At 38.2% G+C, this 23418-nt stretch overlaps 1 protein-coding gene across 4 annotated transcripts in view; it reads right to left on the bottom strand.

The window, feature by feature from the left end:
- Positions 1-23418, bottom strand: part of CACNA2D1 (calcium voltage-gated channel auxiliary subunit alpha2delta 1) — a 347835-nt gene that overhangs the window by 265581 nt on the left and 58836 nt on the right. For all 4 annotated transcript variants that reach the window (XM_065743706.1, XM_065743705.1, XM_065743704.1 and 1 more), the window contains exon 3: positions 13261-13377. In XM_065743706.1, coding sequence (XP_065599778.1) covers positions 13261-13377 — 117 coding nt within the window. The remainder of the gene's footprint in view (positions 1-13260; positions 13378-23418) is intronic.

The following is a 23418-nucleotide window of genomic DNA, read 5'->3' on the forward strand; positions in this document are numbered from 1 at the left end:
TAGAGGTGGATCGCATAAAGCTAAGACGACAAAATGCTGAACTCAAAATGCTGAACTAAGAGAGAAAAGAAGATGCTAGAAAGGAAAGAATTTGACTACTCGTGGTTGAACATTAGATTACATAATTACATAACCAGCAACCAACTCAAATGTGTGGGGATTTATTTTTTAACTTGTGCAGAGAACAAGGAAACGAGGCCCTACGATGGACTTAAAATCAGAATCTGATGTTCCTTCTGCAATTTAATAGGTTGTCACTGCAGCAAGAGTGCTACTGAAGTTGAAAGTTAGCCAGACATATATACAAATTTCATTAATCAAATCAGTTTTTTTTTTTTTTAATTTAATCCTACTCAGGCTCTGCAGTGACAATTTATTGGGTTCATCTAAATCTTACTAAAAATTTGGCCCAGAAAACAACAGAAAAAATAGCTGTAAAAGACAGTTTCACTTCTGAAATATTTATTAGGGAGAGAAAGGAAATAACTGTAACTATGCTTTTCTTCCAAATAATACATTGTTTAACATATAAACCTGTTTACATGAGTTAACAGGACAAGCACAAATGGTTTTAAAGTACGACAGGGGAGATTGAGGTTAGATGTTAGAAGGTTTCTCACTCAGAGGGTTGTGACACACTGGAACAGGTTGCCCAGAAAGGTTGTGGAATGGAGGAATTCAAAGCAAGGCTGAATGTGGATCTGGGAAGCCTGGTCTAGTGGTTGGTGACCCTGCCCATGACAAGGGAGTTGAAACTGGATCTTTGAGGTCCTTTTCAACCCAGGCAATTCTGTGATTTCATATATATTTCTTTCCTTTAAGAAAGAAAAAAAAATGTCAGATTGTTAGTGATTTATTGTTGTGTTTTTTTATTATTATTTTATTGAGAATTGTTTGTTTGAAAACTTACACACATCTGAGACTTTTGCCATGATCTTCCGCTCTCAGGCCTGTGAAAGAGCAATGTCTGAAGTTAAAAGAGAAGTGAGGAAAAACATGCTGGAAGATAAATATCCTTTTACTATTCAAAGGGATAACCTGGACCATGATACAGCCAAGACTGGCAGAAGACCCTTGTGCATGGTAACTAAGGGTCTTCTGTCCCAAATACTTACATAAAATGATTAATAGGATGGAATTAACTGCTACAGAACAGTTATTCATTGCCTGTAAAATGGCTTTTCAAAGAGAGACTAGAATAGCCAGGACTCCTTTTGGAAAACACAAAAGGTGGCTGAGGTTATCTACCAAACACCAAAAGTATCGTATAATAAATCTGGCAACACTGGACTAGGTAGCACTCACTGAAACCAGTCAGAAATCAATTTAGAACAAAAAGGAGAAAACACTTTTTACCCAACAAACAGTGAGCTCTTGGAGTGACACTGCAGGACACAGTGGAGGCAGATAGTACAGGCAAGTTTCTGCTTAAAATCTTGGGTTTTGTTTTGTTTTTGAAAGGGAACAGTTTTTCTGCAGGCCTTCTAACTTGTGATAAGTGTAACTTTCAGGTTTAAAGAGCAGGAGACCAGTATAATACACTTCAATAAATAAATTCAGTCAGTTCTCTCACACATCTAAACTGTGCCAAGTATCACCAACTCCATTTAACAGAAAAGAAAGCTTTCTTGAACCTGTGGCTTCTCATATCTACGTACATACTAGCAAGGAAGAAAGACAATAAACAAGAAAAACATGCAAAAACACAAAACAGAGCGCACGTCAGGAACTACTACTGTTTCTGATAAAAATCTGTCTTGCCCTGAAAGGTCTTTTATTTCCAACATTACACACTGACTAGCAGAGTGAATATTGCTGTTAGGACAGGACACTGACATTTTAAGCCTGGAGACCCAAAAGTCCACAATGACTTTGCACACAAGCATTAGGCAGGGTTCCACTCACCTTCATTTGTGTTTTTAATACGACCTCTGAAGTGCAAATGACTCTCAAATGTTTCGAGAATATATTAACACTTGAATTCTTATAGAATGTGATGAAAAAGAACTTGTTATATGCAAGTTTTGAGTTTGGGTTTGGTATTCTTGTAAGATGGGAATTAAAAACCTCTCTAAAACATCCCTCTTGTTATTCAGAATATTTTTAAAAAAAATGTTACTTGTATTATTAATACATTCTGTCCACTACAGAAAAGTTACAACATGTGCCTAGTGGTCTTTGTTACACTGACCATTAGGGCTGCTGGCATTACAGAAAGCAGTATTTCTTAGAAGTTACCATTGGTTAAAGAAACCCACAGGAACACTACATGCCAGCTGGAATATGGAACAAGACCTATTTTATAGAAACCCTTCCTACATTCATTGCACAACTATAATACAATGATACTAAGTGGTACAGGCTAAAATGAGCTCAAACAATGCCTTCTTACATAGCTGAATGTACTATTCACAGAGTCACAGAACCATAGGGGTTGGAAGGGACCTTTGGAGATCACCTAACTCCAACAACTTTGCTAAGGCAGACTTCCTAGAGTAGGTTCCATAGGAAAAACATCCAGGAAGGTTTTGAATGTTACTGGAGAAGGATACTCCACAACCTCCCCATGCAGCTTGTCCCAGCATTCTAATAGAACTGATTCTAGAACTAAACCAAGGAATATAGAAATTTCACAGCATACTTAGAAAAGAAGAACCAATTGAATACTGTTACCCTGAGAAGAAGTTACAAAATAAGGTGATTGAATAATTAAGTATGATTTAATGTGATGCTTTCGCAAGAGAGCCTAATTTGGACTTCTAATATGCAGATTTGGAAGAAAGAAGAGTACAAAGCATTGCTCTGAGATAAACAGTGGAATTGTACAGTCAAGTACCAATGTTCTCAAAGAAAAGACAATCAAAAATGTGATGAAGACTCCCAAAATTACCCCAGGCCTACGATAAAAGGCCTCACAAAAGCAGAGTTAAAGCTCAGTGTCTCATACCCTACGCAGCTACAGTACAGTTCGTGTAAATCTTTGTACAAATTCAGACCACTAAAGTCACTGCTTACATTTGGTTCATCACAGTTAAGTTTAATAGCGCTTTCAGAAAATAAGTGGAGCTTTCACTTTACAGACAAATTGAGTTTTAAAATTCAATTTTATTGTGGTCAAAAAGTAAATTCAGTGACTGTGGAAAAGACTGAAAGCCTTGGTAGGGCTGGTTAAATGAGGGTATGGCAGCCAATACTTGTAATTCTTACATTCATGTTCAGCCTGTTCGGTCAGGCAACGTATGCTAGGCAAATCTGAGCAAAATAAAGAACAAAAACATTTGTACAATTTTTTCTTGTGTTGAAGAGCGTTTTATCATGGAAGATTATCTTTCTGTAATATTTCCAATAAGACTGTTTTCTGTGGTAGCTAAAGTCAGTAAATTTTTCAAAATACTTCATTTTGGGGGTGATGATCTGAGGACTCCTATTCAGATAAAGAAAAACAATTGTCTTGTCCATCAGGCAGAAGCAAATAAATGGAAAACAGAAATATCTTCAGAAGAATGCCATGGTTTCATCCTGACAGGTAGCTAAACTCCATCACAACTGCTCTCAGCTTGAAAGGAGGTAGGAAGAAAGTACAATGAAAAAGAGGCTCATGGTTTAAGACACAGATGAGGAGATGTCCCAATTAAGTCATACACAAAACAACGTATGGACATTAACATAATTCCTATTACTACCAAGCAAAAACAATGAGAAACTAAAAGCAAACTAAAAACAACCTTCCAGCCATCCACTCTCTTCCACCTGTGTGGTACAGATAGATGGAGGCTGCAGTCAGTCCGTAACACTTGCTGTTCCTTCATTGTCACACTGCCCTAGCACAGAGTTCCTGAACAGATGTCGTGTGGGATTCCTGCAGGCCACAGCTCTCAAATAGGGCTGTATACCACAGAGCCCACCCTTCAAGCACTGCTCCAGCACTGTGCCCTTGCAGCAGCTTCCCCTAGCCCACCTGCCCTCACCAAAGCTTCCCTCCACAGCCTGCATCTCCAGCCCAGGCTGCTCCTGCAGGGGTACTTCAGCCCACTGCTGCACCTTGGGCACTTCTATGGCTACGCTTGGAGATCTGCTCCGTGTTGTGCCCATGGGCTACAGGGAGTTTTTGCTCCGTGCCTGAAGCACCTCCTGCACCGACCCTGGAGCCTCCTTCTCTCATTTCTCACTCCTGCACAGCAGTTTTTTCCTTTCTTAAGCCTTCTCTCCCATTGGCACACTCAGTACTGCTCATGGCTTGACTCTGGCAGCAAATCCCTTTTGGAGCCAACTCTGATCTGCCTTGGGGCAGTGTCAGGACCCTGCTTCACTGAGGCTATCCCAACTACTTAAAACTCTCCACAAAAACTCAATGCAAAGCAGAAGCTGCCTGAAGGTAAGTCTCAGATAAGCGGGGTAGCAACGTCCTGTAGGCAAAAGCTGGAGTAAGACCAAGAAGAGAAACAGAGGTTTGGGTTGCATTCTTTTGTTTGAAAACTGAGCTTCTGAAGCTGAGAAAGTATTGAAGAAAATCATTAGAACTCTGGAGCCAAACTTCACCTTTTCACAGCTGTTACAATAACCCCCCCAGCTCAGGCTAATACAAACTGTAATGAACACAGACACCTGCAGAACATCTTTCTCAAACAAAATCTGATTATCTGTAAGTCTTGACTAAGAAACTCACTTGTAACACACACAAAGAAATCCCAACGGAGTTTCAACAACAGTAACAAGAGCACTTCTGGCAAATTAGCCATACACATTTATTTTATAAGGGAATTAGCTCCAATGAATAATGTAGTGGACTGAATAGAAAAGTTCTGCAGCAATCATCACTCCTGTTCTCTCCACATACCCAATGAGAAAGCAACAAAGAAGCGATCATATCAGTGAATCTACTGTGTAAGAAGAAAAGAGTCAAATAGTGAAGCTGAACATATGTTATTAGCGAAAGCCTTAAGGAGCTTGCAGTGATCTCAGTCACTCTTAGAAACTCTAACTGCAATACAGTGCTAGCAGGACAGAGATTCAGCAGGTGTCTCTCTAAGCTAGCTTACTAAATGCCACTTCAGCATTCTATACAGTTCTGGTCTACAAAAATAAAAATGATGACTCATGGCTATCTATGGAAAGTGGGAGGGATGACCTCTCTTTATCTGTCAACAGGAATACAAGATCTGTAGCAGCCAGAGCAACTAAACCGTGGAAAGTAAAAACACTGAAACAGGCAATATCTGTAAGATCTTTCAAGCAAGCCTTTTGATTTATTTTTCCAGACTTTTATGATGCCTTGCAAGTTATGTGAGTTCTATGAATCTATCCTCTAAGGCATAATGTTGTATCTATAGAACCTGGATTTCAGTTAATAAAACAAGACTCAAGGCAAGATAAGTAAAAACAAATTCATATATCTGACAAGTGGACAAGCTGACAAATGTTTGACTTCATAAGTGTCACATATCACTAGCTGTCATTCCAAACCATATTTTTTTCTGCTTCAGCAACTACAACTGACTTTCAAAATAGATTACATTAACATCGGAAGATTTAAGGAAGGTTGATACAGGGTAACTGACTTAGTATAATAGTCTAGAAAAGCCTTTCTCCCTAGTGTGAAAACTTTCCAGGCAATGGCAATTTTAAGAGAAATGCAGTACAGGTTTTAAACTCACCTGCAAAGCTTCCATCATGTCTGAAGCTGCTATTTCTATTATTTTGGAGCAGCTATAGTCATGGACTTAAATCTAAATGTAATGCTGCAAAAAAGAGATGACAATGTCTATTCTGAATACTCTTATGAAGTATTCAGAAAGAAGGTTTAGACATTTCCCATCTTGGTGACTTACTTGGTATACACACTTGATGGAGATATAAAAAGTAAACTTATAAATAGATCTAGAGTTTTAAGTCCATAATTCTACTAAATAAATATGTAACGGAAAAACAAAGAACAGAAAAAATCCCAATCCTTTTTAAAGTAGGCAGCTACCCTGCCTAAGAGATTCAAAACACACTACAATATGCTTATTTAAGTTTCTCAGTTGTATTGTGAGATATTGAAGCCTTACTTCAGATGGACAGGAAAACAAGCAGGATTTGGATACAGCTTAAAAACTGTGTTCAAATTATTTCTGAACTAGAGGAGCTCCTCATTCTCAGCCATGGCAGTGCACCTTGGACACGTCCCAGCGAAACCTGTCTTCTAGCATACAATCTGTGCATCAGTTTCCATGGAAACTTACTTTCCCCAGTTTTCAGAAGAAGCTAAGGCATAACAGCTAGAAGGAAGATATCTGATTGTTATGTCTAAAGACATCAGGACAATAACTTGCATCCTACCTCATATCAGAAATAGTATTGCCAGCAACAGAGAAGTTAACATCCCTCTGTACTCAGTACCTGCAAGGTCTCAACTACTGTGTTTACTTTCAGGCCCCCCACTACACGAAAGACATTGATACCCTGAACAGTGTACAGAGAAGGGCATCAACGCTAGTGAGGCGTCTGGAACACAAGTCTTATGAGGAGTGGCTAAGGGAGCTGGGATTATTTAATCTGGAGAAGAGAAGGCTCATAGAAACACAATCACAGAATTATAGGGGCTGGAAGGGACCTCTACAGATCATCTAGTCCAACCTTCCTGACAAAGCAGCTCCCTAGACCAGGTTGCACAGGTATGCATCCAGATGGGTCTTGAACATCTTCAGAGAAGATGTAACAATCTCTCTGGGAAGCCTGTGCCAGTGCTGTCACCTTTACTGTGAAGATGCTCTTACGCACATTTGTGCAGGACTTCCTACGCTTCAATCTGTGTCCATTTCCTGTTGTCCTATCACCATGCACCACTAAGAAGAGTCCAGCCTTGTCCCTTCGCCTCCCACTCATCTGATTTTTATAGACATGGATCAGATCCCCTTCGAGTCTTCTTTTTACAAAGCTGAACAGATCCAGGTCTCTCAGCCTTTCCTCATAAAGGGCCTGGAATCACATGCAGAATCATAAGGGTTGGAAGGGACCTCTAGAGACCGAGTCCAACCCCCTGCCAAAGCAGGTTCCCTACACCAGGTCACACAGGTAGGCGTCCAGGCGGGTCTTGAACATCTCCAGAGAAGGAGATTCCACAACTCCCCTGTGCAGCCTGTGCCAGTGCTCCGTCACGCTCACCATGAAGAAGTTCTTGCGCACATTCGTGTGGAACCTCCTGTGCTGCAGTTTCTGTCCATTCCCCCTTGTCCTGTCTCCACACACTGCTGAAAAGAGTTTGGCCTCGCTGCTTTGTCCCCCACACCTCAGATATTTATAGACCTGGATCAAGTCCCCTCTCAGTCTTCTTTTCTAAAGGCTTCTCTAAGCCTTAAGGCTTTTCTTCACGGGGAGATCCTCCAGGCCCTTCACCATCTTCCTGGCCCTGCGCTGGACTCTTTTCAAGAGATCCCTGTCTTTTTTGTACTGGGGAACCCAGAACTGGACACAGTACTCCAGATGAGGCCTCAACAGGGCAGAGTAGAGGGGGAGGATCACCTCCCTTGACCTGCTGGCTACACTCTTTTTGATACCCCCCAGGATCCTATTGGCCTTCTTCGTCACCAGGGCACACCGCTGGCTCACAGCCAGCTTGTCATCTACCAGGACACCCAGGTCCCTCTCTACAGAGCCTCTCCAGCAGGTCATTCCCCAACCCATACTGGTGCATGTGGTTATTCCTCCCTACGTGCAAGACTCCACACTCACTCTTGTTAAACCTCATCCAGTTCCTTTCTGCCCAACTCTCCAACCTATCCAGGTCTCATTGAATAGCAGCACAGCCTTCCAGAATGTCAGCTGTTCCCCCCAGTTTTTTTTTTAATCACCAGCAAGCTTGCTGACAGTGGATTCTATGCTCTCATCAAGGTCATTGATGAAGATGTTAAACAGGATTGGACCCAGCACCAACCTCTGAGGAACACCTCTAAGTACTCAACTGTGTCACCAATCACAATCCTCTGAGCTCTGCCAGTCAGCCAGTTCTCAACCCACTTCACTGTTTATCTATTCCACAGTTCCTCAGATTTGTTATAAGGATGCTGTGGGAGATAGTGTCATATGCCTTGCTGAAATCAAGGTTGATTACATCCACTGCTCTCCCCCATCCACTTTATCATTCTCTACAACTGCCTGAAGGGAGGTCATAACCAAGTTGGCACAGCCTCTTCTCCTACGTAACTAGTGATAGGACTAAAAAGAATGCTCTCAAGTTCTGCCAGGAAAGGTTCAAGTCAGAAATTAAGAAAATCTTCTCCAGAAGGTTTACCAGGCACAGGAATGGGCTTCCTATGGAGATGGTGGAGGCACTGTCACTGGAAGCGTTCAAGAAACTTTTAGATACTACACTGAGAGATGTGGTTTAGTGGGGAATACTGATGACAAGTGGATGACTGGACTGGGTGATGTTGGAGGTTTTTCCCCAACTTTTGTTATTCTGTCAGGCAGGAAGAAAGACATTTTGATGTTGTTTTCAAATTTTCTGAAATCCACACTTGCAAATAATGACAAAATAGCTACGAACACTTATGTTCTCTCAGCTTCAAATTAGCTGACCCCAAAAGATCTAAACTCTCTTCAGATGAAAAAGTATCAAAATAAGCCAGAAAGTAAAACTGCAGATTTTCCGTAGATGGAAGATTAGAGATGCTCCTCAGTACCTAACAAGTAATAGTCCTCTCACTAGGGCAAAAGGTGGCTGCAAAAAAAAAAAAAAAAAAAATCACACCACACCTTAGACATAGAACACAGCACTGGATCAAACATTACCTTAAGCTAAGTTTTAGTTCATTTGTTCACAACACAAATGATAAGTGAAAAACAAAAGCCCAAAACAGCCTTTTTCTAACCACGTTTTTCAAATATACACTTCTATAAAACAATTCATATTCAAATTAAACAAAAAACCACACAACTTTTATAAAGCATGAAAATAAAAACCCAGTATGTTACAAATCTTAGCCTTACTATGGTATTCTGCATGAATAATAAAGAGATAGATAATGAGTCAATTTCATAATTGTGTTGAATAGGTTTTAAATGTCAGTGGAAAAATATTTGTAACTCAAGCCGTATTTTTTTAATATATTAAAAAGTCATGCACTATTATTTCAAATGATATTCATAAAATACTTAAACATCCCTCTTCATTGTAAGATGATAGAAAAGCCTGTTCTTTTCATCCTTTTTCTTCTGTGGTTCACTGTTTCTAGTAACCACTGCTTAGCAAATACCTCCAAATTCCTCCAGGGTTTTCTCTTTTCTCTTTGTCCACTATACTCCTATGTCAAAAACCTTTGAAGCTGCTCCCGAGCATAAATTCATATAGAAGAACAATAAAATTTAATCCTCTACAAAGTTACAAGTCACTGTTGTCCAAATTTTTCTTATAATCTTCTCATATATAAAACATGTAAAACCACAAAGCTTTTCCAAGTTACACGAGCCTCTCTGTGTAAGGCACAGTAATTTTACCTTTCCAGAGAGTTTTTGAGCACAAAGGCATGTGAAAACACAAATAATTTAATATGCAATTTTTTTTTTATGTAAGAGTGCCCTTACCACTTGAGGGAAGCCAACATTATTAGAAAAGTCATCATTAATACTTGATTATAACCTTGCCCAAAGATTGTTTGCATAGCATGCCTAGGGAAAAATGATAGCACCCCTGAGACATACTGGTGTCCAAACAATGGCACTGTTGATAACCTTCACTGGCACCTTTCCCATGGCATTACTAGAGGATGTATGATACTCTTCCATCAAACTCTTCAGCATTCAGGTCTTAATTAACACCCTGTGTCATGTTGCCCCAACAGTAAAAACCTTCTGCACTGTCATTAATAACAGTTTTCCATTCAACTCCACTCCTGGTTTCACAGTAAACGTGACCATAGAGATCTATGATAACTCAAACTTCAAATAAATGATTCTGCTTCAGTCAAAGTTTACAAAACTCATATGTAAAGGTAATCCTTGAAAAAAAGATGAAAAATACATATGGAAAGTGAAGAAGTTCTTTTAGTAGACAGTATTGGCTCAGATTCAGGAATTAGACAAGCATCACGTGTATAATAGCCTTCCTAAAAATAGGAAGGTTTAAAATCAGGAGTCACTGAAAGCTCTGATATAAATCCAGGATAACTGCAAATAGAAAAGCCAACACAAATATCTGAGCTGTAAGGAGCTCTTAAGGTGATAGCACAAGAGAAACCAGCAAAAAAGGATCTAGAATAAATAATCATGTAGAATGAGTCAGCAAAGAGATATGTCTAGGGCTGAGATTAAAAAAAAAAGGGTATTTCTCCCCTTAAGTAATGTTTTGTAGGCTTTTTTTCATTTTAAATTGGACTAAGCCCATAGGTATATGGATATACATTAAAAATGCATTTTTAAGAAACCATAGCAGAACTCCTCAGAACAGCTAACCTTGATAATAGTTGAGAAGAATATCTGAATAAGAAATCAGAAGCTAAATCAGTGAAAATAGTATTGAAAGGCTTAATCAACATTAACATGGCCTTATTAATTTTAGATAATACTCATTTCTAAATGCATGATTGAACATAGCCGAAAAGCTGATCTGAAGCAAGTGATCTTGTCAATTTCATTCTTGAATGTACATAATATTTAGATTAAAAACAAACAGCAGCAACAACAGAAATAAAGTGGAGAGAGGAGAGGCTGGGAAAGCACAGTAGATTACCACATATATAGAGAGAATTAGGACAAAAGTAAACAAAATTCACAGAGCATTGCAGCAGAGCAAACACTGGGAGTCTGATAACATTCGCAAATCAGTTCAGTCCTTCTTGAACAAGAGTAAAGTTCCGACAGATCATCTCCATCAGTTTGCTGCAAAAAGTTAACTGTATGACTGCAACACGTAAAACATTTGACTGCGAACCACCAGAATCTGCAAAAGAGGTAAAATATCGCAGATGTATTCCATTACTAAAAAGAGGCAGCACTGAAGAGAATTTAAAGTATGACAAACCAAATGTAATTTTGGGAAGTAGGGGAGAGCTAAGTTATCACCATCATCTGAGGGTGAATTCCACTCTGCAGTGAAATCTTGTGTAATTGTGTACATCCTGAAATGATGTAGCTAAAAATATTAAGTGTTGTACGTTCACTGCAGCACTGCCAGTAATGCCAACCCCAAACATTAAAGACATTGTGAATCACATCCTCCAAACAAATTGGTTTTAAGCTTGTAAGTCTTTAGCCACTAGTACATCTGAAGAATTTTTATTCATCTTCAGGATGTACTGACTTAGTTTAAAATTGGCTGAGAAGTTCTAAACAGCTTTATTTGAAGAAAAAAAGAAAAAATGGTCTGAAGGAACATTCTTTCCTGAATGTAATCTACTTTTACTTCAAGGAACTGAATCATATTACCCTCTCCAAAGAGTGATCAAGAACTTGCCTAAGACGAAGAACTCGCCCCTTCTTCGTCTTGATTCACAGAAGAACTGTTCTAGAATCTTTTCTAAAGAGATTGTGATATATTAATTTGATTTTCTCAGAGCTTTACAATCACAACACCACACACACAAAAATCCCTACAAGAATCTTGAATCTTAGAAGAGCAGTAAAAGTTGGTTGTGATAACTCAAACAAAAGACTTGCATGAATTCATAGAAAATGACAGAAAAAATAAAGGTGTATTTTGCAGTAAATAATACAGAGTCCACAGAGTACTACATAAACATGCCTACTGAGTTAAGAGAGGAAAGTAAAATGAATGATTTTTTTTGCATCTTTTTGACTGAAGCACAGAGATGTTTTTACCAGAAAACACTGATTTACATCACATGTTAGTGAAGCTATGGAAATAAGAATAAACACCTGTTAAGCATAAAATGCATACCTGCTGTGATACTTAACGTAAAACTACTGAGTAAGCAAATAACCTCATTTCTCTCACTGCCTACAAGAAGGTTAGTCCTTAGCACAGCATGCAATAGCAGTATCACTTGCAGACCAATTCTTCAGTAGAGTCAAACTGTTGTGATACAAGGGCTGCTAGAGCAGAACTCACTTCTCCTAGCTTTACACCTGCAGCATAGGCATATAAATCCAGACACTTCTAATAAAGAAAGGGAGAAGTCCACGCTTCCAGCAGTAGTTTATCCCATTGTAAAGGCTCATTAAGAATGTGTCAGGTCAGTCCTGACTGTGAAGTGCCTCCCTTGTTCCACTGAATAAAAAGGGAGTTTAGGACAACCAGCAGAGTTTTAAAAATCTACATCTATACTGCAGATGTATAAAGTTGAAGTGATTTAATCCTTCCTTCTTCTCACTTTCACTTTAAATGACATATCTGTACTCATTTTCAAGTCAAAGCACATATAAAATTCCTCAGGGAATCCCAACCTGTTATTCCATCCTCTAATTCTATTCCTGATAGCGCTGCTTTCTAAAAACATATGTATGAATTCAGCCAGACCCCACATGAATGTCTGGTCACTATCTTCTGAAAAGCAAACTAAACACTTGCAAAAATGAGTCCTGTAAGAGTCAAAAAAGCGTATCCAGGCTTGTTGTCTTCCACAATAGAACAGAAAAGGTCTACTAGTAAAAGCACTTTCAAGAAATAGCTGCTGCGTATTGAAATAAGGAATCAAGAGATTATTAAACAGCACACTGCTCACACTGGCAGTTCAGGATTAACTTTGCTAGTACATGATTGAAATACAGAAAAAATTATCAAGTCAGAAATAGATTAGGTTTGAATAGAAGTAGCCATGTGTGAATCAGACATTTGTTGAAGGAGAAGAATTGCTACCATCAAGAAAGATTGAGGAACTGAAAAGATGAAGAAACCAAGTATCAACCGATTTATTTAGCAGAAATACCAAAATTAACATTATTACTTCAAAGGTGCTGTTGTATTTAAATGCCTTCAGAAAAAGGTTGCTTCCTCAAGATCGTGAGTGACTGTAGAATGCAGTAACTGTTAAATCAAACATTCACATGCCATCACCTAGAGGAATATTTTCCAGTCTCTTTATAACTTGATTGGTTATTTGGCTATAGTCCCTAATCTGTCAGTCAATATTATAAGCATCTGCACTATGCCAACTAACTGATGAGTTCATTTTCTACCACAAAGTCACAAGCTATCTTGCTACATGTCACGTCCTGTACATATCAGACTTATGCTGCCCATAAGTGCATAGGCAGGAAAAACAATAAAAAAAGCATGATTCAAAAATACATAATTTTTTTTATAAATAGAAATAGAGTACTCACCACCAAAGCCTTAGACCTGTTGCTCAGAAGTTTTTCAATGTCTCTGGCTGCGATTTCCACTAGCTGACGAGGATTGTTGGCTTCTACAGTATACAAATCTTTGTTTTTCAAATATATCTGCAAGGCAAAAAAGCAGAAATAAATGAGCATGGCAATGAACATTCAAAATAAGAAAACTGATTTAACACAACAGCCGTGAATAATTCCTCTGTTTGTACTCAAGACCTTCAGAAAGAAGAAAAAAATCTAAGTATGCTTTCTGAAAAAAACAGTTCACCTTTTTGTTTAAAAGGCAAGAAGAGCTATGAAGAGTCATCAGAACTGACTGATTCTGGTGACTGAGTTGTACAGGAACTGCTGAATTATGGCATGAACCACTGATTGATCACTTGAAGTGAGCACTGACTCAGCCACAGGATCACAGGTGAAGGCAACTCACCTGTGTGACCAGAAGGGATGGAGTCCAGGAGAGGTGGAGCCAGACTCCATTTAAGGGCTGACCACCAGTAGGGAAGGATCTCTTGTTGGAGATCCCTCCTGCGTGGAGTTCCGGGCAAGCCTCAACCTTTGGTAACAGGTGAACCATTCTTAGTTTATCAGGTGTCTTTATACCATCTGGATAATGCATTCAAAAATATACTGTCCATTTTCATTAAATTGTTTGGTTACTATTCATCCTACATCACCCTGTACTGAGTTTTCAACTCCTAAATGCTCAATTACTCAGTTCTCTATAGAGGACTAAGAAAATTAAAACGGAGATCCCTTAAAATGGTGGAAGCTGAAACCAAATAATTACTGCTGAATTTAATTCTTCATTGAATGAAGAACAAACGTAATTTAAATTATTTACTTCAAACAATATGCTAATGTAATCAATTTAGTTCCCTATGAATTTGTGTTATTAGTATTTGTGAGGAAAGAAGGGAAAAAAGAGGGAAAAAGAAGGAAATGAAGGAAAATGTGGGAAGAGAGTGGGAAAGGAACTGTGTGTTTCTTCTCTGTCACAAATAAAGTATGTTTTTGTTGAAGATCCATTAACTTTATGTGTGTTCTGCATTGTAAACAGTAATTTAATGCATTAAACAAGGCTGCTATAATGAAATGCATCTAATCACAAGCACAAAATATAGAAAAAAAATCCCACATTTCCCTATAACTTTTGTGTCCCATAAAATTATATAAAGAAATTTTTTTTAAAACTTTTGCCAATTAATATCAGATACTCGAGGGGTGAATGGGGAGACTAACTTAAGCAACTAACAGATGGCCTGAGTTTACTCAAGCTCTCTACCTCTCCAAAACACTGCCTGATGGGGCTGTGCTGTCTCTCAGGAGGTGAATCCAGGCATACACAGGAGCAGGTCCAGCACTAACACACTGGCTGAGATCCAGCACAAGAACCAACAAACTGCACACCAGGATATCTACCAGCCCCTACAGCTTTCTGGGTTAAAGCTGTGGAGACATACAAGAGACTCACCAAAATCTTCCTCTCTTTGATGCATGTAGCTGATAGAAATTTGCTTGTAATCAATGCCTACCACTACCACTTTTGAATTTCATATTGATGTTTTCAGGGTTTTGTTCATCTTTTGTCTGTGGGTTTTTGTAGGGTTTCTCATAGTTCCCACTACCCCCAGAAATAAAGTCCTTTCAAAAGTACAGAAGTAATTGAAATAGATTAATTTTTAATATAGTAGCATCAGTGCATCATGAGCAGAAAAATCACTACAGAACCTAATGAACTCAGATTATAATTTGAATATTTTCAGTGCTTGAATTTTCACATTTGCCACAAAGTCTCAGGTGCATTCCAAAAATTAATGATTTTTAATTTTAAAATATCAAAGAAATTATCCTACAACTGATCACTACAGAAATTCTGAAGTTTTTCCTCTAACCACATCAATTTTCACAGTCTAACAGAGTTAAACTAACTGCTGTGAAAGAACTCAATGGTTCTACAGGCAAAGCAAGATTTGAAATCAGTTTTATAGGTCCAGGTGGCCTGGCAGAAGTCTCAGAAGCATCTAAATTGGAGTGACCAAATGTGGCACAAGTGCTTTATGCTTCATTTGTTACTGTGTACATCTGCATCATATGATTCTAAACTTACAGAATGTTCAGAAGAATTTTCAAATAGGCTGGGTAATTAAAATGACTTCCACTGAAGCTTTTAAATAATTTTAAATGAATCCTTTTAAACAATGGTCTCATTTACAGAGACAGTTTTTCTTTAATCATACTTTCTTTGGTTTCTCTTTTTCCTGGTATTTTCATTGGTTTTTATGTGCAACTTATTTAAATGTTCTTTTAAATCTGTTTTTGTGAGTTTCAACTAGGCAAAAACATCTTTAAATTCAGAGAAAGCTGTGATGCATTGTAAAAGTGCCATTTTATCATAACTTAGTTTCTCACTGATTATTTTAAAACTTAAGACGGTCACAAGAAAATAAAATGTAAGAAATAGTCAAGTATGTGCTCAAGAGTTTGGGATGGTAGGGATGAATTTAAGAATGCATGGACAAATAATAGTTCACTGGAATTAATATTTCAGTAAAGAGCAGAGTTACAATAAGCCATACTAGTGACTGTTTGAAAACCTGGTTGGAAAACATCCATTTTCATCCCTGTATATAACCTCCTCTAATAGCAAACATGACCCTTTAAATCCCAGTTCAAAGACATTCAAATTTTTCACACACCCTGGTCTCACAGTGGATCTGTCCCAAAACCTCCTGAGGAGCCTGAAAGCTGCAGACTATCCTAGAGCAGTCTAGCTGGTACATAGCTAAGAAAAAAAGTGCATCTTTCTTCCCCTGCAGCACCAGCTATAAGAGTAGTTCAAAATGCTGAGTTGCATAATGAGGAGATAACAGCCACAAACAGCAGGAGTACTCCTCATACTTCTGTTTAAAACATTTACAACAGGCATTGAGGGTCCTGTCAATTGGGACAACCCAGATCCAAAGTTGGCTTCAGAAATTATCACTACAGTAATTCAAAATACTTATAACTAAAACAAAACAACACCTCTCCCTGACCATCTTTCCCACCTGCAAAAAACAAACAAAAGTCTTACACAAGATTCCACATAGAGCTTTATGTCCTGAATTTTCACATTAATCCATGCCAGCACTCAGAGCACGTCTCCCATTATTACCACTGAATATTCATCCCACAAGCTCTTTAACAAAAAGCATTAGTAACAACTCAGAATTTACACACTTTGGGAAAACAAAGTAGGGACCTGTCTACATTACCAAGGAGCACTGAAAAAAAAAATCACTATTTAAGGGAGGCGTACATAATCAATTTGTTGTCCCCCTTTTCTGTAATTCAGCTCTAGCACTGCAGTTCAGTGTAGCAGGATGCAGGGACATTACACATGCTTCAGAATATGGCAACCTGTAACAAACTTGTCATTCTGAAACCCTCCTACCTCAGTCAAACTCAGTAAGAGCTCACCTCAAATAGCCATGAAGGTTCTTATCAGCAGAGGTGTGCTCATTTGCCCTTCACATTGCAATTTGGCAGGCTCCATGGCTTGTTAAGAAGAGCTAATTTGAACATAATTTATTAAATTGCTTTGACCATGGAATGTGAGATTTTGTTGGCTTTTACATCTTTAGTACTCTAATGTTCTCCAAAAAGCTCTCTAAATCATCAATAAAATCCTACTGTTTCTCACAGAATAATGCCTTAGTGCATGACTAAGTAAAATCTATAAGGTCACAGCACAAAAAAATAATTTTCCTCTATAAGTCAATAGTTGTAGACTCACGTATTCAGGAAAGAATGCTTTAAAATTACTTTCTAAATGTTAAGTGTTTATTCCTGTATAATGAATTGCAAGGTTTTAAAGAAGAAAATGGGAAGTGGGGATGAATGTTATGTTAGTAGGAAACAAGACAAGGACAACAGCTGGATCTGGTAAAGATGAGAAAAAACTGCCCATTTCCCTTAGCAGAACATGCATCTCTCCACTCATTCTTCAAGGACATATTTATAAATCTCTTACAAAGACACACTCACCTTGCTTTTGGTAAGACTTGCTAGGGAAAGTCAAACATTTCTGCACAAATTGCAAGAATGAAAGATGCACTTTCATTGCATGACTCGAGCTATACTGTGGCAGACATTGGTGTCTGCTGCAAGGCTGAAATTTTATTTGAATGGCCCTCGTGCTTCATATTACAGTTAGAAAAGGTAGTTTATCATACAAGTCCCTGAGAGTATGAAATTATCTGTGTTATGGACAGCCAGAAGTCTTTGTTATTTGGGTAATCAATGAAAATTATGCCAAGAATAATAATTCAAGATGAGTAATTCTAAACCACAACAGAATTCCTTTGCCTCTTTTTTGTTTATTTTCCTATTCAAGAAACAAAGGAGATTTTTCTTCAGATATAACATGGCTGAAGTCACAAACAGAAGTTTAGAATGTGTATATGCCAATCTCTGTGCCATCAACTAATACTCATATGGATGTAGAAGTTATACTGAGATCTTCAGAAGTCTAAACTTAGAATTTCAACTGTTAAATAATGTATCTCTCCCTACCTTGAAATGTGTTATATATCTTGCTCTCCAGATCCTTCACCATCTCTGCCACCCAGTTCTGGATTATTTCCAGCTCTACCTCCTAGATGGACCTTGTCCCTATACCATTGGTAGCCTGTCTCTTAAACAGACTCTTCAAATGTATGTTGTAGCTTTTTTCGGTCATATCTTGCACAGACTGTAGCTATGCCTCTAACCCATTCCTTGGCCCCATCTCCTTCTAGTCCTGACTAGAGGCTCTGAATGAATTTTGGACCTGATTCATTGCATCTCCCATCTGATAGTCTCTGTTACTAGTGCCAAGCTCCCTCAAAACAGCACAGCACTATGAAGTCCTCTGCCTTCTTGTCTCAGGTGGAAGCTACTCAAAAAAAACACTACCTTGGCATTAACCACACAGAATTAGGAGGAAAACAACACAGACCCTTGCACATATCTTCATGAAGCCATCTAAGATGAGCTGTTCCTCAGCCACAGGTACTAAGTGTGACACTGTATTCAAAGCCAGCACCTCCACAACTGGTATGTGATGCACTCCTGATTACTTAGTAGCTGCAGCAGAGTATGTCACGAAAACAGAGAAACAGCTTAGATACAGAGCTGTCATCAAGCTAAAAGATCATTCAGAGTCCTCACTGCTGGAAAGCTAGAGCAGAAACCCCCTTTGCGTTTGGAGGGGGCTGCAGGGATCCCGTCCAGCCAACAGGCACAGGCTAACTTCTGTACTTCAAGCCTAGAGGGTGCTCAGCTTTGGGAATCACTTTGCACCAAAGCTGGGTCTGTGCATAGAATAATTCTTTGATAAATCCAGTACAAAAAAACATCCACTGTTTGCTAACACTTAGTCTGAGATTTATGCAGCTCTCAGATTTCTAAACCTAAGGCTAAGCAAGCATCCGCAACCCAAATACTTCCAGATTTTTATTTATTCTCAAAGTATTTCTCTCTGCTCTACATCTCGACAATAGAGTTGACTTAGTTTTCTTGATTGAAGCAACATCCTTGCTTAATGAACCATATCAGAACATTAAATAAAAGCTTAGCTAATGGGATAACTTAAGAGTTTTGCTAATTTATAAACCCACTTTAAGTTAGCCTGTTAGTGAGCTCATTCACTGCTCTCCATCATCCCTCTCCTCATCAAAAAAGAAATCATACAGACTGGCTCCAGAAGAGTTCCTGGAGGAAAAAAAAAGAAAACACAGACATTTCTTACTGAAATTTAGAGTAAGATTAAAACTTTTCAATACAGATTTAAACAAATCATATAGTTTTTTCAGCCAAAAAAAAACATTTAACAAGTTGTTTGATTTTGGCTTCATGAGAGAAATATAAACCTACATGTCATAATCTCATTTAAGAGAGAAAAGCAGTAAAGGAAACTATTTGATCTCCAAACATAGGAAGAAATCTAGGAAGCAGGAAAAGTCAGGAAACAAATACAGACTGAAATCCACTTGATTGATTGTTCTTGCTAACTTTTTACTGCTGAGGATAACCTCTTTGAGCTCAGTTTTTGAGCAGTCATAAGTAACTATATAATCTGCTCAAAGATAATAACTTCTGTCTTCCCCCTGCTGCATCCTATTTCTAAAGTCATATGCTGCACCTTTAACACAAGCCAGAAAACTCTTTTCTGACAAGCTGTTTCCTCTCTTTGAATCAGAAGTGATCCATTGTGGAGCACACTGAAAAGTGTTCCTTCTCAAGTTCTGTATGTGCAAATAAATCAATCACATACTTCAGATGTGTCTTATTCTCTGCTATATATAATGTACAAATAAGATTACAGCTGCTCCCTAGCAACCCACAGATACCTCCATTCTTGAAATTCATGGCAACAACACAAAGGAAGAAAACACCCCAATAATTTATTGTATCTTTTTCAGAATCACTTTCTTTCAGATCATTGACTGCTGTAAAGATCTGAGATGACAAGTGACAGGGCAGCTGACACTTTGAAAACTACACCGTATCATAGCAATACTGTACACATTAGCAAAGAAATTACCACACCAAGTTCATTCTTCAGTAAGGCATTCAAGTTGCATTAAAGTGGGCAAGATTTTGGAAACACTTTTGCCTCAGTTAATATCTGAGATGGTTTAAGCACTGCCAGTGTCAATTACCTTACTCAGGTGCCTACTCAAAGGAAAGCAGATAATCAGAGATCCTCCACAGAATGAAATCATCAGACACTTTCAATAGTAGATAATTAAGAAAGCAGACTAGAGGACTTTAAAATTAAGAACTAATTCCTGTAATTACTACTTTGTGTTTAAATCTTCAAAAGCGTTGTAATACTATAATGCAATGGAAAGCACAGCAATGAGAAGGGAGGGTAGTAAAGGCCCAGGCTACAGCAAGCAAAGATACACCCAAATGCCACAGACAACAGAAGAGAGCTGCTTACCCTTAAAAGACCTCAGTCAGGCAGGGATCTCCAACAAGATCTCCATTCCTCCTCTGCCAACCCTTAAATGAGGTCTGGAAAGGGGTGGATCCTGGCTGCACCCCTTCCGGTCACTCAGCTACACTGCATGCACCTGAGCTTTATGGGTTGGCTGTGCCTTCTCACCAGGTGCTCAATCACTGCTTCAAGCTGTGACTTAGCATTTCCACTACAGACGTGAACTCGGCTTTGTACCTCTGCTGTTGTACCAATGCCAAAGATGGACTTAGAAGTTCTCCCTTAGTTAAAAAAACAATTAAGACATGAGATTTTGTTTCTTAGTGATATCAATACAGTACTAAGTAACAAGACTACATCATTTGATGATTTCACAGCATTTTTATTTCTTAACTCAAACACTTAGCTGATACTGAATGAGAACCCTTACATCCCAATATGTGTATTGAACAAAACATACACCAAGTAATTTTTTCCTGCAACAGGAAGAAATTGTTTCACCTTTCTTCTGCTTTTCTGGCATATTGTGAGGTGGGCCTTTATGTAATTTTTCAAACTCACTCATAGGAAATTTTGTCCTCCTCAGCTGCTGTTAATGCTATTTAACACTTACTCTCTTCCCCGAGTTATTTTCATTCACAGAGTATTAAGAGATTCTATTTTGGTATTTTACTAACCACAGAACTTGGAAACTGATTATCTGGAAGGCTGCTCTTTTTTGTTTCCTTTTTGTTTGCTTTAAAGAAGATCTGTTGGCTTCTATGAACATCATCTAATCATGACCATAAAGTGATGCAAGAATAGGGAAGTTTTTACTACTGTTAAAGCCAATGGAAAGATGTAAATGAACCAAGAATGATGTTTTGATCAGAGATTATCCAGATCATCAAATAGTAATTAAAACTATGGTAATATTAGGCTATTTGTTCCCTTGAGTCTGAGCAAGCTTTGTTAATGCAGCCACCTATTGTTAACGACTTCCAGCTGATTTTGCTTTCCAGAATAAAAAACTCTTCAAAATGCTCATTTATTGCTAAGGGAGCAGAGGGAAAGCAGCATCTGCAAATAATAAATGAGGCTCCCTGTGTTTTGACAATCTTCTAATTTCCATTTGGATTACAAAGAGAACTTGCAGATGTGTCTTCAAATTTTGTAGTCTGCGTTTTCAAAAGTGATTTTACTGACATCTTGACGTTAGTTAGCAATGTGTAAGCTCAACAGAATTTAGTTTGGTGGATTCTACTTTTAAGGCAGCTCAGGTTATAGAATGTGTCACTGATATATTTCAAAAAAGACATACTTTTATAACGTATTATAAAATTTCAGTTTCTGTACTTGGTAGTCTCTAACCAGTTTAATACATCTCACACATTTTTCAAATTCTGGTAAATGGACTTTGATTTCTCAATGATTACATGATATACCTAGCCTTCACTATATCAACTCCACAACAATGTTCAAGTTATTCGATTCCATTCTAGAAGTAATCCTAGTCTCATTTCCTACCACTACATCCCATTGAAACAGCAAACTCTTGCACTTGTAGGGATGAGGCAAAGATGCAAATATAAATGGTGCACCATAGCCAATTCATGCTTACAGTGCAAGCATTTCAGACCACAGGCCTCATACTAAGACCACTTGAACACTCCAACTTTCTGATAAACCATCCATTAAATTTCACAACACTGAAGACGTAAGAAAATTTGCTTCCTTGTTTTTTGATTTTTCTCCTTTTCCTCCTTAGAAAAATTAAGTAACAGAGCACACATTAGTGGGATGTTATTATTAAAATCAAACCTACTATCAAAAACATCAAGTTCTCACATTTCTCCTTTCTACTATTCTCAATCATAAAACACTGAATTACTTCAACCTTAACAAAATATGAACATAGCACATTCTGGAATGTGGCCATGTGGTAGTTCACCAGTGAGCAGCATAAGGTACAAAGCTCTTTGCCTTTAGCTAAAGCATATTCAAGACGAGTCCAACCTAATAAGCATGATCAAAGGAGGAAAAAAAAATAAATTCTCTGTATCAGCTTTTTTTGTATAAATAATTTCAAATTTATATAAAGCGTTTGCTAATTAATCCCAAAATCTTTATGAATTATAATAAAGAACAACATAAAAATATCATGCTGATCATGGAGAAAAACTCTGGGTATGAAAATGTTTACTGTCAAATTGTCTGTCAAACCACCTTTCCAACCAGGAATTTCAGACAACCTGTGATGATGGGATGACACACGCAAATACAAATTTCACATTAAGTTCAGGAAAGCTGTTAAAACCTCCACTTGCAGAAATCTCTGTTTAGTTAATGAAGAGAACAAGGAAAGCTATTTATGACAGCTTCTCTAGATAAAAAGTTAGTGGCATATGACAGCTTCTATAGAACTTTCTTTTTATATAACTTTTTAGTTAGTGGCATGCCTCTGTGGAGCTTCTAGAACATAACAGTATCTTAGCTGAAATCTGTAACGAGTCCAACAGAAAATTACCACTAGGTTATAAATTCTTCTGGCAGAAGAAAGCTTTCCTGAATATCCATGCTCCAGGGTCAGCACAGATGACAGACCAGCCTCTCTTACAACTCACTCATCTCCATGGGCTGATCCACGGACCTGAAAAGCTGAAAGCATGGACTTGGAATATGTTGCCAATCTGAGTGCTTCAGCAGACTTCCACCATCTGTGCATTAGGCTCACAGACCTCACGTTGAGCAATGGATTAAATGTGCTCGTGCAGAACTGTGGCTGTGACAAGAAAGAGCTAATTATTCTAAAGCACCATTCAAGAGATTAAATTAATAAATAAATAAATCTGACACTTGCAGGACTATGTGAACAGAACTCACTGCCATGTAACAAATACCTGTATGTAGCTCTGTTTCACTTTGGAGCAGCATTTGGAACAGCATTTCTATCTCAGTATGAATATCATTTAAAGGCCAACTCAGTCTATATGGGTTCACTCTACAGCTCCTGGGACTGTAATAATAGCATGCCTTATGAACATCATGCATGGATTGTTTTTGCAGCGATGTACCAAAAAAGAAACAGATTCAGAGTCTAGATTTCCTTGGAACAGCATCCCTAACTGCATTTTTGTTCAATTATGCCATTGCTTGAAAAGGTTACACTGTAAAGATGGCATTTCTTTGCCGTAGTAGTCACA

This window comes from Cyrtonyx montezumae, unplaced genomic scaffold (genome assembly GCF_038088225.1).
Source record: "Cyrtonyx montezumae isolate F1298 unplaced genomic scaffold, pur_monq_1.0 scaffold_3, whole genome shotgun sequence".
Classification (NCBI taxonomy): domain Eukaryota; kingdom Metazoa; phylum Chordata; class Aves; order Galliformes; family Odontophoridae; genus Cyrtonyx; species Cyrtonyx montezumae.